Source organism: Vulpes vulpes, chromosome 8 (assembly GCF_048418805.1).
Source record: "Vulpes vulpes isolate BD-2025 chromosome 8, VulVul3, whole genome shotgun sequence".
NCBI lineage: Eukaryota > Metazoa > Chordata > Mammalia > Carnivora > Canidae > Vulpes > Vulpes vulpes.
The window spans coordinates 62,864,219-62,878,755 of NC_132787.1; the positions used below are offsets into that span (position 1 = coordinate 62,864,219).

The 14,537-nt window shown below is 48.3% G+C and overlaps 1 protein-coding gene across 2 annotated transcripts in view; it reads left to right on the forward strand.

The window, feature by feature from the left end:
• TET3 (tet methylcytosine dioxygenase 3) overlaps window positions 1-14,537 on the forward strand; it is a 104,971-nt gene that overhangs the window by 82,133 nt on the left and 8,301 nt on the right. For both annotated transcript variants that reach the window (XM_072766942.1, XM_025994527.2), the window contains 5 exons: window positions 3,702-3,910; window positions 5,232-5,382; window positions 8,057-8,146; window positions 8,656-8,793; window positions 14,089-14,425. In XM_072766942.1, the coding sequence (XP_072623043.1) occupies window positions 3,702-3,910; window positions 5,232-5,382; window positions 8,057-8,146; window positions 8,656-8,793; window positions 14,089-14,425 (925 nt within the window). The remainder of the gene's footprint in view (window positions 1-3,701; window positions 3,911-5,231; window positions 5,383-8,056; window positions 8,147-8,655; window positions 8,794-14,088; window positions 14,426-14,537) is intronic.

The following is a 14,537-nucleotide window of genomic DNA, read 5'->3' on the forward strand; positions in this document are numbered from 1 at the left end:
TGGATAACACTTCCTTGGGTTCTCCCTGCCCTCCACCTCATCTGGTCTCCTTTCTAGAGTCTGAGTTCTCATTTCCAACCAGGCTCACATCTGTCTTTACTGCCACAACCCCCAACCAGTACGTTCATCTACAAGTGGCATGCCTGACAAATTCAGGACTTGACTGGCCAGCATCTTGGCAACAAAGTTGAGGCTCACCATGGGTGCCCAATAAATGTGTGTTGAGAGAAGGATCTAAGAAAGCAGTGGGATGACCCAGCCAACCCCCTGTAATCTCCCATCTTAAGGCGGCCTCAACAAAGTGTGGACATTGTCAAGTGTGGGAGTAAGAGAGTGACCCAGGTCACATTGCTAAAGCTCAGTATACACAGAGATGTGCCAGAAGCAAACACCAGAGACAGTGAAAGTGGGATTTTTCGTTCAAGAGCCATGGAGATGCTGCTTGGGCCAGTCTGTAAAGGTAACTGGGGGCAGAAGGCAGGTATGTGAAAGCCCACTGAGGTCATGGTGGACCAGATCTCCTGGGGAACCCCAGGGGTCAAAGCTGAGTACCAAGAATAGGAGCCTGCACGGAAGACAGATTGGGACTTCTGTTGGGTACAGTGGTCAGGGAATTCCTGCCTGGAATCTGAGTGAGCTGTCTGTGGTTCTGTGGTAGCTTCTGAACTGCCAGTGTAACCATGCCGTGCTCAGGTGTTGGTGTCTTCCTGCCCTTCTGTTGGCCTTTTACTTTTGCACTTTGTGCATTCAATCCTGCTGGTTTCCTTTGAAGGGCATGTCGGGAGCTCCGCTTTAGTTTTCTTAGAGTTTTTTTTTTACTGTAGCCATAGGCCTGTGAGGGCATGGCCACAGAGAGCTGAGCAGAGATTGACAGTAGTGCCTCAGAAACCCTGGTGACGGGGACTGCTGTGTGATCAGTACCTGGGATGTACGCAGATGCTCACGGTATGCCGGAGTTCAGTCTGTGGAGGCCAGGCAGTCACACAGGGAGCCCTGTCACAACCTGACTTAATGACATGTTCATAGGTTACTTTTCAAATAACAATGTCACCGATGCCTCCCTGGATTGGGCTCAAAACAGGAATTCATGGGCAAGGGATGTGTTTTGTTTAGCACACAGGTGTCCCTTAAAATTTTGAAGGAAGTTTTGACATCTACAACGTGGATAAACCTTACGGCTGTTACACTAAATAAAACAAGCCAGTCACAAAAAGACAAATATCATGTGATTCCATGTATAGGAGGTACTGCGAGTAGTCAGACCCTTCAGAGAGTCAAAAAGTAGCATGGTCATTGCCATGGACTAGGGGCAGGAGACAGGGGAGGGAGTGTTATGTGAGTACAGACTTTGGGAAGATAGGACGGTGTAGAGGTGGACAAAGTTCTGGTGGTGGCTGTGCAGCAACAGGGAATGTACTTCTACCGCTTAACAATGGCCACAATGGTAGATGTTATGCCATGTATATTTTACTATGATTTTAAAAATTGAATTAAATGCTCACATCCTTAAAAGGAGAAATTTCATGTAAAAGTCTGGATTTCTATTTTCTTGTTGTTAAAATTGGGCCAGATCGCTGTACTAGTCCCTCTAGGCAGTGGTTGATGGAGAGAAGGCCCGGCTTATTCCTTTTGAAGAGGAAAGTGCTTTTTTACTGGGCCATGGTCCACACAGCTCCCCAGTCATCCATCTGGCCCATTCTCCCATTTATACTGCCTGTCTGGCTGCCTCTCTGGTCATCTCCCTGCACTAATGTATGTATAACCAAGAGTGTCTCCAGCCCAGGCATTTCCTGACCCCGAGACCCAGTCTGTTGGGGCCCTATTAGAAGTAGCCACTCAGATATTCCCGAGTCCTTCAGCCCTCGCATGTTCCCAATTAACATGGGAACAACCCACACCTCACCCACTGTCTTCTTCCACAAAAGTGGGAGTCCATTTAAGACTTTCTTCTGTCCCCCAGGCCCTAGAGTCAGATGGTCCCAAAGTCAGCTTTGTCCTCAATGTGTCTGAAGGCATTCCTTCTCCTGTTTCATTCCCCACTTCCCTAGTCCAGCACTTCATCCACTTGGCTTGTGTTATGTTTGAGTGGTCTCCCTCTCTTTCTCTCTCTCCCACCCCAACCACCTGCTCCCATTCTAGAGCAGGAAGCTGCTGTGAAAGCCCCCTGTGAAACCTGCCCTCCTCCCCAGTCCTGGTCCCCTCAGGGCCCTTCCCAGTCTGCCCTCCTCCTGCCCCTCTTCACAGGCCCTCATCAGGTCACAGAATTAGTTGGGGTTCTTGAAGGAGATCAGCCATCTTGTTGCCCCAGTTCCTGGGCCCTTTGCCATGCCATATCTTTGGAGCCAAGACAGAGTTCTGGGAGTGAGAGAGAACAAGGGGAGAACCCAGCTGAGGAACACTGCAGGGCAGAGCCTAAGGCCCTTGCTTTTTGTGTTGATAGCCTTATGGAGATGTAATTCACATACCATACAATTCATTCAATCAAAGTTCACTGGTTTGGGGTATATTAGTAATTTTTAAAAATTGTGTTAAATTATATATAACCTAAAACTGGCCATTTTAACCATTTTTAAGTGTACAGTTCAGTGATACCAACTACATTCACATTCTTATGCAACCATAAGAATGCTCTATATCTTCAAAACTTATTCATCATCCCCTACAGAAACTCTCTACCTGTTAAATAATAATTCCCCATTCTCTCCCTCCAAGCCCCTGACCACCACCATTATACTCTCTGTCTCTGTGAATCTGACTGTTCTAGGTACTCTGTGTAAGTGGAATCATACACAGTATTTGTTTTTAGTGTCTGGCTTCTTCCTTCCTTTTTAAAAAGATTTTTATATATTTATTTAAGAGAGAGCTTGTGCACAAGCAGGTGGGGAAGGGCAGAGGGAGCCGGAGAAGCAGACTCCCTGCTAAGCAAGAAGCTTGATGCAGGGCTCTGTCCCAGGACCCTAGGATCGTGACCTGAGCTGAAGGCAGATGCTTAGCCCACTGAGCCACCCAGGTGCCCTGGCTTATTTCACTTGTCACATGAGTCAGATTTTCCTTCCTTTTTGAGGTTGATGACTGTTTCATTGATGGAGAGGCCACATTTTGTTTATCCATGTATCTTGGGTTGTTTCTGCTTTTGGGCTGCTGTGAATAGTGCTGCTCTGAACCAACACCTGTCCTGGTCCCTGCTCTCGGTCACCTTGGGTATATTCCTAGGGGTGGCACTGCCTGGTCATATGGTAATTACATGTTTAGGCATTTCAAGAAAATGCCAAAAACTGTTTTCCACAGCACCAAAGCCCTTTCTTTTTTAACTAAAATCATATAGATATGCAGCATTTTCTCTGCAGATATTTTAGGACCATATAAAAAAATCTCTGAATATATTTTTGCTTATAGTTTTATTTGTATATTTTTAGTTTTCAGCCTATACAACTCATCGATAACTTAGATTTTGTAATTATTTTTTATTTTGCTCTTTAAAAAATAACGTTTTCATTTATTATTCCCTAATTATTATAACGGTCTCTTAGTCTGTATGGTTGCTGTCGCCAGGTTGTGATACCCTGTTGACACTGCCCTAAAGACCTGCACCCCCTGGTCTGATTGGCAGAGGTGAGGCGGGGTGTGGCATCCCCAGCAGAGGAATGTGAGGGCCAGGCTCCTATAGTTAACAGTGCCAACCCCACCCCACATCCCTGCAGGTGATCCGCAGGCACACACTAGAGGAGAAGCTGCTGTGCCTGGTAAGGCACCGGGCGGGCCACCACTGCCAGAATGCCGTGATTGTCATCCTCATCCTGGCCTGGGAGGGCATCCCCCGCAGCCTCGGAGACACCCTCTACCAAGAGCTCACCGACACCCTCCGGAAGTACGGGAACCCCACCAGCCGGAGATGTGGCCTCAATGATGAGTATGTGGGGTGGGGAGGGGTGGGGGCATCCCCAGCATTGAAGAGTGGGACAGCTGGGTCAGGTGTCCATCGGCAGGGTCTTGGGCAGCCCATGCAGGGGACTCTTCCCCTCCCCCCACCCACCCCAGGGCCCTGTCTGTCCTGCAGTCAGGACTGTGCTGAAAGGAGCTCTCCCATGATCCTGACCCCTGGGTTCTTCTGGTCCTGGCAGGAGACGGTCTCTTGCTTTGGCTCAGCTTTGCTGTTGAACCTCATATGAACTCTGAGGCTCTAATGGTAGAACCATCGTGAAAAAGTGTATGAGTGTTCTGCAAGTAGAAGGCATCAGTGGTATTCATAAAACCTGCCCTTCTAGGGTCTTTTCCCATTTTTACAATTAAGGTATTTTTACTTAAAGTAAAAATTCATCCTTTTAGGTATACAGTTTCAAGAGGGTTTTTAAGTTTTTATTTAAATTCTAGTTAATTAATACACAGTGTAATAGTTTCAGGTTCACAAGTTTGAAGAGTTTGGACAAATGTTTACACTCATATGGCCACCACCACCAAGATCTATAACAGTTCCATCATTCCCTCCAATTCCCCTGTGCCCCTTTAGAAGCAAGTCTCCTCCTGCCTTTGGCAACCAGCAGTCTTGCTTCTTGTCCCCCTAGGTTTGCCTTTGCAAGAGTGGTCCATAAATGGAACGAGACCGAGGATAGCCTTTGGGGTCTGACTTCATTCCCTGAGTGTAGTTTCTGAGCTTCATCGGTGGTTGTGGGTAGCTCATTCCTTTTTACTGCTGAGTAGTATGCCCCTGCTGGATGCATCACCATTTGTGTATCCATTCCCCAGTTGAGGGGCATCTGGATTGTTCCCAGATTGTATTAGTTGTTGAATTATGATGTCAGTGTTTATTTGTTTAAAGGCCTGTCAGCACCTGGGCCTGAGGGAAGCAGGTGTGTTCAAGCCTGTAGTTTACATTACTTCCCTCTAGTGTCATCTATGTTGGAAGCTGTCATGATATTAGAGTCAAGGCAAAGGATAAACTTTATTGGGGTTTTGACTAGATTCTTTCCACTGACCTCAAACAATCTATGAGCTTCTCCCAACAACAGATTTTTAGACCTCCAGGCTCAGGGGTGGGAGCAGAACAGGCTGCTTAGAGCACACTCTGTACCCAAGGACATTTGGGCAAAGGGGCTGAAGGCAGGGAAGGATGTGGTCCCAGTCACTGGGAGGCCACGGAAACCAGGCCTCAGCGGGACCTCCCCTGGGGGAGAGAGGAAGATTTGCAAACAAAAAAGTGTGTATGTGTGCCTAACATGTGACGTACATTGCAGCCGGACCTGCGCTTGCCAAGGCAAAGACCCCAGCACCTGCGGCGCCTCCTTTTCCTTTGGTTGCTCCTGGAGCATGTACTTCAACGGCTGCAAATACGCTCGTAGCAAGACGCCTCGCAAGTTCCGCCTTGCAGGGGACAACCCCAAGGAGGTGAGCAGAGCCCCACAGAGCAATGCAGCCCTTCCACTTGCCCCCTTCCACCTGGGGGGGGTGGTGGTGTGGGGTATTAGCACTCCTTGACTCAGATGTGTGGGGAATGCCACTTTATTTTTTTGAACTGACCTGTTCTTGCTGTGAAATGTAAGGTATGTGGGGTGTGGTGTGGAGGGATGTGATGAGTAAAAAATTAAACTTAACCAACAATGGCTACCTCACACTCTTCCAGCTTTAAAACAGTCTCTTTATGATAAACGTTCAAATTCCTCATCCGAATGTGACCCTCTTCACAGATCGTTTCTTTTCTTCATTCTTCCTAAGATGTCTTTTGGGGGTGGAGGGTGGGTGGGAGGTTTAGCAGGAAAAGGAGCCTCCAGGCCATGGGCCATTTTCTGGAGCCAGTGTTGGACTTCCCAAAGTGCCCCCTCATCCTACCTGGCTGCCAGGGAACCTTTCTGTGCAGTTGGCCACCTCTCTAGATCCTTGGTCTCTCCTTACTGGAAGCCTGGCCTGGGTCTTAGACACCAGACTGGTGTCTGCACAGGATGGCTTCTCCGTGACCACCTTATCAGGTCAAGCTGCCTTTTGCTCTGCCCCTTTCCCTCTATTGCTCTGCTTGTGAAGGCCACCCAGAGAGGTGGTTTCCCCTCTGAGTTCCAAATGCTGAGAGGGTACAGGCCTGTCTGGGCCTCTTGTCATTTCCCCTTCAGCCTCCCCCCCCCCTTCCCTCATTCCTGATCTCCTGTGAAGTAAGGTAGTGGGTCCTTTTGAGGGGGTCTAGGCAACATCTCGATCCCCTGGCTCTGCCTTCCACATCTCCCTGAGCTCCTTATATCAGAGGGTTTCCCCCTTTCCCACAGGTATGAGGACCCCCCCCCCACCCTTGGGCACATGTTTTTCTACTGTACATACAATAAACTTTTATGCTTAGAGTTCCCAGCCTTGCTTTTCAGAAGTAAAAGGAAGCATTTTCAAATGTAGAACCCTTTTACCCTCAAAGCTGGCATTTATTTATTTTAAGATTTTATTTATTTAAGAAAGAGAAAAAGAATGGGAGAGACAGAGAGAGAGCATGAACAGAGGAGCAGAGGCAGAGGGACAAGCAGACTCCCCACTGAGCTCAGAGCCTGACTCAGGGCTTGATCCCACAACCCGAGATCGCTACCCAAGCTAAAACCAAGAGTTGGACACCCAGCTGACTGAGCCACCCAGGCACCCCAAAAGCCTGGCTTTTAGACTATTGCATGAGCTAGTCTAATAGTCTGATTTGACACTAGACCTTTACTTATGGCGGCATCCGCCCTCCCCTGGAAGAGCAAACACAGTTGTTTCAATGAAGAGAGGAGCCCCAGGGCCGTGGGAAGTAGGAATCACTAGGAGCGAAAATGCATTGCTCTGATTTCTCTCACATACTTGCCCTGTTCCATCACCTGGCATTTCCGTGCACTTATGTAGTGCTGAGCACTCTGGCCAGCACCTCACAGGTGAGCATCTCAGGCTCACGACACCCCTGGGTTGTGTGCTGCCACTGCTCACTTTAGAGAGGAGGTGCACGACTTGCCCGAGGCCGTATGGCAGTAATGGTGAAGTCAGGCCTGGGTTTTTCTAGGCTCACCATCCTTACCCTGTACTCTGCTGGCCTGGGGCCCGCGATGTTGGTGGCAGCCTCTGGGCTGTAGACAGGGGTTGGGGGTGGCTCTGGCTGCCCTACTGGACAGACAGCCAAGCCACTGTTCCTGCACTTCCATTTTCACTTCTATATCTGTCTTCTTACTCTTTGTTCTGTGTAAACTCTTCATGCCTGTGCTCAAGGCTTTCTGGAGATCCCTGGGCCCACCCCTGCCAGCTCCACGTGCCACCCTCAAGAGGGCCAGGCTGTGGGTACCTGAAAGCTTGACCCAGGTGTAGCTGGGGTGCTGCTGCTCTGTCCGGGGTGGTGGTGGAACTTCTGTGAGGATGGCAAAATTCTCTATTAAAAAAAAACAAAACAAAAAACAAAAACAACCATAGCATGGGGCCACATGGAACCACTGAGTATTTGAAATGTGCCTAGTAAAACAGGGGGACTGAATTTTTAATTTTAATTAAAACCAGTATATATTTCAGTAGCAACTCATGGTTCGTGACTCTTGCACAATGGTGCAGGTCTGAAGCATAGAGCTTTGAAGTGTGTGCAGCTGGCCTGTGGCAGGCTCTGGGCCTGGCTGGCTGTGGGATTCCTAGCACAGACCTTGAACCACCTCTCTCAGCCTTCATTTACCTATTTGTAACACTGAAAGAAAAAGCCACGCTTGTTGCTCCTGCTTTTACATGCCTTCCACACCACATTTCTGACTTGGATGTTGAGCACTCCAAACCAACAACCTGTTTTACGTGTTGTGAGTGGTGCTGAGCTAGCACCTGGGAGGGCAGTAGCCGAGTGGTCAAGATGGCAGGACCTTCTGGCCATGACTTTTCCTGAGCCTCCGTGTCTTCCCACTCTAAAACAGACATGGCACCATATCCCTCCCAGAGGGAACTCTGTAGAAAACAGAGAAAACCTGTTGGCACATTGCTTCCGACCTTCCCAGCAGCCCAGTGATGGTTCTCAGTGATGGTTCTGGAACAGAGGTTAATTTCCAGTGGGTGGGGCTGCTCTGGATACGTGTAACTACTCTTCTCTCCACAGGAAGAAGTGCTCCGGAAGAGCTTCCAGGACCTGGCCACTGAAGTCGCTCCCTTGTACAAGAGGCTGGCCCCCCAGGCCTATCAGAACCAGGTACTGGGTCTTAGGCCTTTCCCTACCCACATGTCATCCACAGCTGTGTCCGTGCTCCCTGAAGCCAGGAAGTGGAGACTGGGCTCCTCCCACTGTGCTCCATGTAGGAAAGGCTAGAGCAATGATGTAGGTCTTTAATAAGATCCTTTCTTTACACTGAGCTAACTGTATCCCAGACCATCTCTCCTCTATCACTGTATTCATGCCTCTCCCCCTAGTAATCTTCCACCTCCTCTGGTCTGGCTTCTTCTGGGGAGGCTTGTGTTTCTTTCTCCTGTCACCCCTTCATCTCCCAGGTGAGGTGAGGGGGATTTGAGATAACTCAGAAGGATGTAATTCCTACAAAGGCTTCAGTGAGAAAGCCTTCTTTCTGCAGCCCATGCACAGGGCAGCTGTGGTCCTTAACCAACCAACTTCCCTCCCTTCCTCCCATCCCTAGCCTCCCTGGTTCAGAATCCAGGCCACTGACCTCAGGTTACACAAGCTCTACTCTTTGGCTGTCCACTCAGGTGACCAATGAGGAAATAGCGATCGACTGCCGCCTGGGGCTGAAGGAAGGGCGGCCTTTCTCGGGGGTCACCGCTTGCATGGACTTCTGTGCCCACGCCCACAAGGACCAGCATAACCTCTACAATGGGTGCACAGTGGTAAGGGACCTGGGCCCTGTCACAGCGCCCCCTGCGGGATGATTTTGGGGGGGAGTACTGGTTTGTGCAGACCGGTGGCCTCAGAGTAGGGAGGGACCTGGAGACAAGAGTCTCAGATCTCTGGGAGGTGCCCTGCCAGACTGCCTGCTCCTGCCCACTTCTCTGAGAAATGCATGAACTGGAATGCTTGGACAAGGCTGGCCTTGCCTCTGCGTCTCAGGCAAATGCTGCAGAGTGCCATCTCTGGGACACCTGGAGGCCCTCACTTACTGAAAAACCATTCTAGGTCTCCATGAAACACTTGGATGTAAACCCAAACAACCTCTTGATTCAGCCATAGAGTAAATGTTTATTGTGCCCCAGGTGCTGGTCTAGATGCTGGGGAATAAAATGGACCAAGTCCTGCCCAAGTGTGTAATATTAATTATATCAGGTAGTCATGAAGGCTGTGAGGAAAAGATGGAGTAGGGGAAGGGGGAAGATGAGAGCAGATTCTGTTTGAAAGGCCATAGGCAGAGAGGCCCTTCTGAGGAGGGGCACCTGAGCTGAGACATGAATGAAGTGAGAGAGTAAGGGACAGGGGGTGGGGTAGGGTGGGGGGTGGAGTGTCTAGGGTTGGAGCGCTCCAGGCAGAAGGACCAGCACAGGCCAAGGCTTGGAGGCAGGCAAGGGTCAGTCACAGGGAGTCCAGAAGGCAGGCAGGGCTGGGAGTGGTAGGATCTCCTTTATGAAGTTAGAAGCACTCTCTTGCTCCTGCAGGTGGAGAGTAAGTATGGAGGCAGTGGGGAAAATGGGAGGAGGCAGCCAGTTAGAAAGCTGGGACAGTGTCCAGCCTAGAGGTGATGGGGCTTGGGCAGGAGTGAGGGTGGAAAGAGGGTAACTGGACAACTTTGGGTGACTTTGAAGGTACAGCCAAGGGGATTGCTGATGGGTGACTTTGAAGGTACAGCCAAGGGGATTGCTGAGAGGGAAGGACTAGGGAACCGCTCAAGACTTTTTGCTTGAGTACCTGGCCAAGTGCTGGTATGATGCACTGAGTTAGAGACTAGTTGGAGAAGGCCAGTTTGGGAGTAAAAATGAAGAATTCTGTTTTGAGATGCCTGCTAGATGTCCAGGTAGACCTGTGGATCAGGCAGGGGAGGGGCATGTCTGGAGAGCACGTAGTTCACAGGTGCAGCTACAAAGCCGGATGCAGTCACCAGAGGAGTGAGTGCAGATGGAAAAGGGGAGGTTTGCACTTAAGTGGGGACCACCTCGAAGGAATGACCCCAGCTCTCTTCTTTGCTTTTGAACTGGGTTCTGGGCAGGCAGGGCTCCCCGGGAAGCTGGGAGAGGCAGAGGCACTGGCAGTTCATCTGAAAGGGGGCTTCCAGAGTCTGGGTGGAGCTTGGGTCTGCCACAGAGATTGACTGCTCTGCTCTGAGATTTCATTTCTCTACCTTGTCCTCTTCCTTGTCCAGGGCTAGAAGCCAGATGGGGCAGGGCCTTGTCCACACGGTATCATGAGGGTTTCTATCTGAAACAGAGAGAAAGGGAGGGACCTCCAAGATTAGGAGAGGGTCAGGGAAGGAGGAGGAAACACCAGGAGATAGGAGCACAATGAGATTATTTTGATCCCAGAGCTTGTAGAGTTTAGAGTGGGGGGAAAATGAACAATATTTTTTCTAATTAAAAAACTATTCATTGTTTTAAATATAAACAATATTAAAAAAGTATAAAGTAAAAGTTGCCTGAAATCTCATTGAGATAACCAGTGTTAGCATTGTGATGACCATTCTTTGATGCCCATACACACTTGAGTGTATGTGTATGTACAGCTACATACATTTTACACAAATGTGATCACATTATATGTATGTGCTGTTCTATGACCTGTTTTTCTCAACTTAAGAATACATAATAGACAGCTTCTGTGTCACTGGATGTAGATTTACTTCACCATGTGGTAAGGCTGTATGTATAGCTCTGCCAGCATTTATGTGACCATCCCCCTATGGATGGACAGTGGGTGCTTCCAGACTCCTGCTCCATAAATCAGAGGTAGGGTCCACCCTTACCACATCTTGGTGCAGAGGTGGAATGATCTCCTTGAGGTCCCAGGGAAAGGCCATTTATAGGCTTTAGAGTGCTGCTTCTCTGGCTTACTTGTAACACAGGGCTTTCTCAATTTCTTTAGTCTTTGCCCGCCTGAGTGGTAAACATAAGGTCTCATTGTAATTTGTGTTTCTTCTATTACTAGACAGGTTGAACATCTTTGTCTATATTTCTTACTCATTTAAATTTTATCTTTGTGACTATCCTTTATGTCCTTTTCTAAAAAAAAAAAAAAACAAGGATGGGGCAGCCCGGGTGGCTCAGCGGTTTAGCGCCGCTGTCGGCCCAGGGCGTGATCCTGGAGACCTGGGATCGAGTCCCACATCGGGCTCCCTGCATGGAGCCTGCTTCTCCCTCTGCCTGTGTCTCTGCCTCTCTCTGTGTGTCTCTCATAAATAAATAAATAAAATCTTAAAAAAAAAAAAAAGGATAGCCACATCTGTTGACATTGGTAAGGTATCTCTGTTAAGGAGAAAAACACCCCTTCTGTCATATCTTATTCTTTTTGTCTTTTACTTTTGCTCTGTTGTTTATTACATTGGGTCTTAGGGAATTATTGGAAGCAGGGCTGGTGGTCAGTCCAACCCAGAAGTTATGCAGGGTTCTGATCAGAGCAGATTCTGAAGGGCCACACATACTTTGGAAAGAAACATACGTGGTAGAGCGTGACACCAAAGGAGAAGCTATAGGTGGAAGGATGAATACAGCTGACTTCATAAAAATGAACAGTTTCTGTTCAACAATAAAACACTGTCATCAGCACACCTGGGTGGCTCAGCTGTTGAGCGTCTGCTTTTCAGCTCAGGTCATGATCCCGGGGTTCTGGGATCGAGTCCCACATCAGGCTCCCTGCATGGAGCCTGCTTCTCCCTCTGCCTGTGTCTGCCTCTCTCTGTGTCTCTCATGAATAAATAAAATCTTTAAAAAAATAAAAATAAAACACTGATCATAATTAAAAGGCCAGTACAAACCGGAATACAGTATTTATAACAAGTGACAAAGGGAATGATAATGTTTATATACAAAGATTACATGAATGATTAAAAATGAATAGTGTCGTATAAAAATGGGTAAAAGGCATAAAACTCATGAAAAAAGGAAGACATTTGTATTAAAATATACCCCCCTCCAAAAATAAAATATACCCAAGTATACCCAAGATTTATTTAATCAAATATGATAAGACATGAAGACACAGACATGACTATCAGGAAGGCAAAAGTTTATACTCACAGAGCTTTTTTTTTTTTTTTTTTTTTAAAGATTTTGGAGACAGAGAGGCAGAGACACAGGCAGAGGGATAAGCAGGCTCCCAGCAGGGAGCCAGATGCAGGACTTGATTCCGGGACCCTGGGATCATGCCCTGAGCTGAGGGCAGACGCTCAACCACTGAGCCACCCAGGCATCCCTCACAGAGCCTTTGGAAGCACATGCCCCACCAGGCCATGCAGAAGCACTGGGGTTGGTCAGGAGGCAGAGGGATGAGAGGGATGAGAGGGGACAGTATGCCTCAGAGCCCTTATTGGAGGTTTTGTGGGAAGGAATGGGCAAGGCCAAGTAGGAGAGCTGAGTAAACCCAAGGATTTATTAGAGAGGTTGAATAATTTCTGGGTCTCTGGGCCATATGGGGTGGTCTCCAGGTGTCCTCCCCGGTCCTGGGTGATGTAGGGCAGTAGGAATACTGGCTCAGCGTGTGAGAGTTTGATAAAGGAGAGGGTTGGCTGTGTGGGCTCTGGATTGGTTGGTTTGTATATCAGGGTGCACCTAAAGGAGGTCATTTGCTATCTCTAGGAATTAGATAGTCTTGGGGGAGAGACAGCCCCTCTAGAGTCAAGGCCCCAAATGCCAAAACATGAAGAACACACAAAATAACATAATAATATAATATAATAATATAATAATAATATAACAATAATAATACAGCCAACACAAGAGTGAAGAGTAAACTTGAGAGGGAAAAAAAATAAAACCTCATTAGTAATCAGAAATGCAGATCAATGAGATACATTTTGATAATGAGCAAAATGTTTTTAAAAATTGATGGCAAAATTATAAGCAAAAGTGTAGGAAAATGGAAACTCATCTTCTGCCAGTAGGAGTGAAATACTGAGGAGAATCATTTTGGAGGGCAGTTTGGCAACGTGTAGCCGTTTACTTCACCAAGTTTATTCTAGGAATTATGTTTTTTAGAAAATTTAGCTAAAAGTATATAAAAGTATTTATGATACAAAAAATTGGAAACAACTTTAAATGGTGATGAAGGATTAAATGAATACATTGATGCAGTAGAATAATATGCAAGTTCTTAAATCACATTGGGGGAGAATAATGCATAATAAAATATTCATACTACGTTTAAAAAGAAGTTATTATAAAATTGTGTGCATAATGCAATCCTATTTCATTACCAAAAGTGAGTGTGGGTATGCGTGTATGCAAATATGATCAAAGTGTTTATAGTGATTATTTCTGGATGGTGGGATTATGGAGATAATTATTATTTCCTTTTTGCTGGCCTAAATTTTCTACAAGCAGCACATGTAGTTTTTTAATACAGAGTATTTTAAGAGCAAAAGGAGGCTGAGTGTTCATCCAGGGCACAGGGGAATAACAAGGGTGGGAGGTCTGCGGTGATGAAGCGTAATGACAAGAACATTCCGCTGGAGGGCAGAGCACAGCTGCCAGTCCTACTGGGCCCCTTCCCAGCCGTGTGACCTTGGGCCAGTCATCTCCTCCCCTCTCAGCTGCTTGAGGGTCGCAGGAGATAAAAGGAATGGATGTTCTTTGAAAGCTGAAGAGCAGATTCTTTTTTTTTTTTTTTTAAGATTTTATTTATTTATTCATAGACACAGAGAGAGAGAGAGGCAGAGACACAGGCAGAGGGAGAAGCAGCCTCCATGCAGGGAGCCCGATGTGGGACTCGATCCCGGGTCTCCAGGATCACGCCCCAGGCTGCAGGCGGCACCAAACCGCTGCGCCACCGGGGCTGCCCTGTAGAGCAGATTCTAAATGTTGGTGGTACTGTTACTCTGTGAACCAGGGCAAATGTGCTTTTAAACACTCCTGGGAGAGTGGATGGCTGATGTCAGGACTGTGTGGGGAAGGTGGGAGGGAGGTCTTGTATGCAAGACGCTCAGTCCCTTCCTCCCAGCGCTCAGCTCCTCCAACCCCGTGCATCCTCCCTCTCTCTGCTTGGGGCAGGTCTGCACCCTGACCAAGGAAGACAATCGCTGCGTGGGCAAGATTCCTGAGGACGAGCAGCTGCACGTGCTTCCCCTGTACAAGATGGCCAACACAGATGAGTATGGCAGTGAGGAGAACCAGAACGCCAAGGTGGGCAGCGGGGCCATCCAGGTGCTCACCGCCTTCCCCCGCGAGGTCCGGCGCCTGCCTGAGCCTGCCAAGTCGTGCCGCCAGCGGCAGCTGGAAGCCCGAAAGGCAGCAGCGGAGAAGAAGAAGGTTCAGAAGGAAAAGCTGAGTACTCCCGAGAAGATCAAACAGGAGGCCCTCGAGCTGGCCGGTGTCACCACTGACCCAGGTGTGTGGGGAGAAGGTGCCCACCAGAGGTGGCACTGTCCGGGTGGGGGGTTGTGGCCCCGCCCCTCATCCTGCCTTGAGCTAGAACTCCAGCCCAAAGTTCTGGGGCCTCT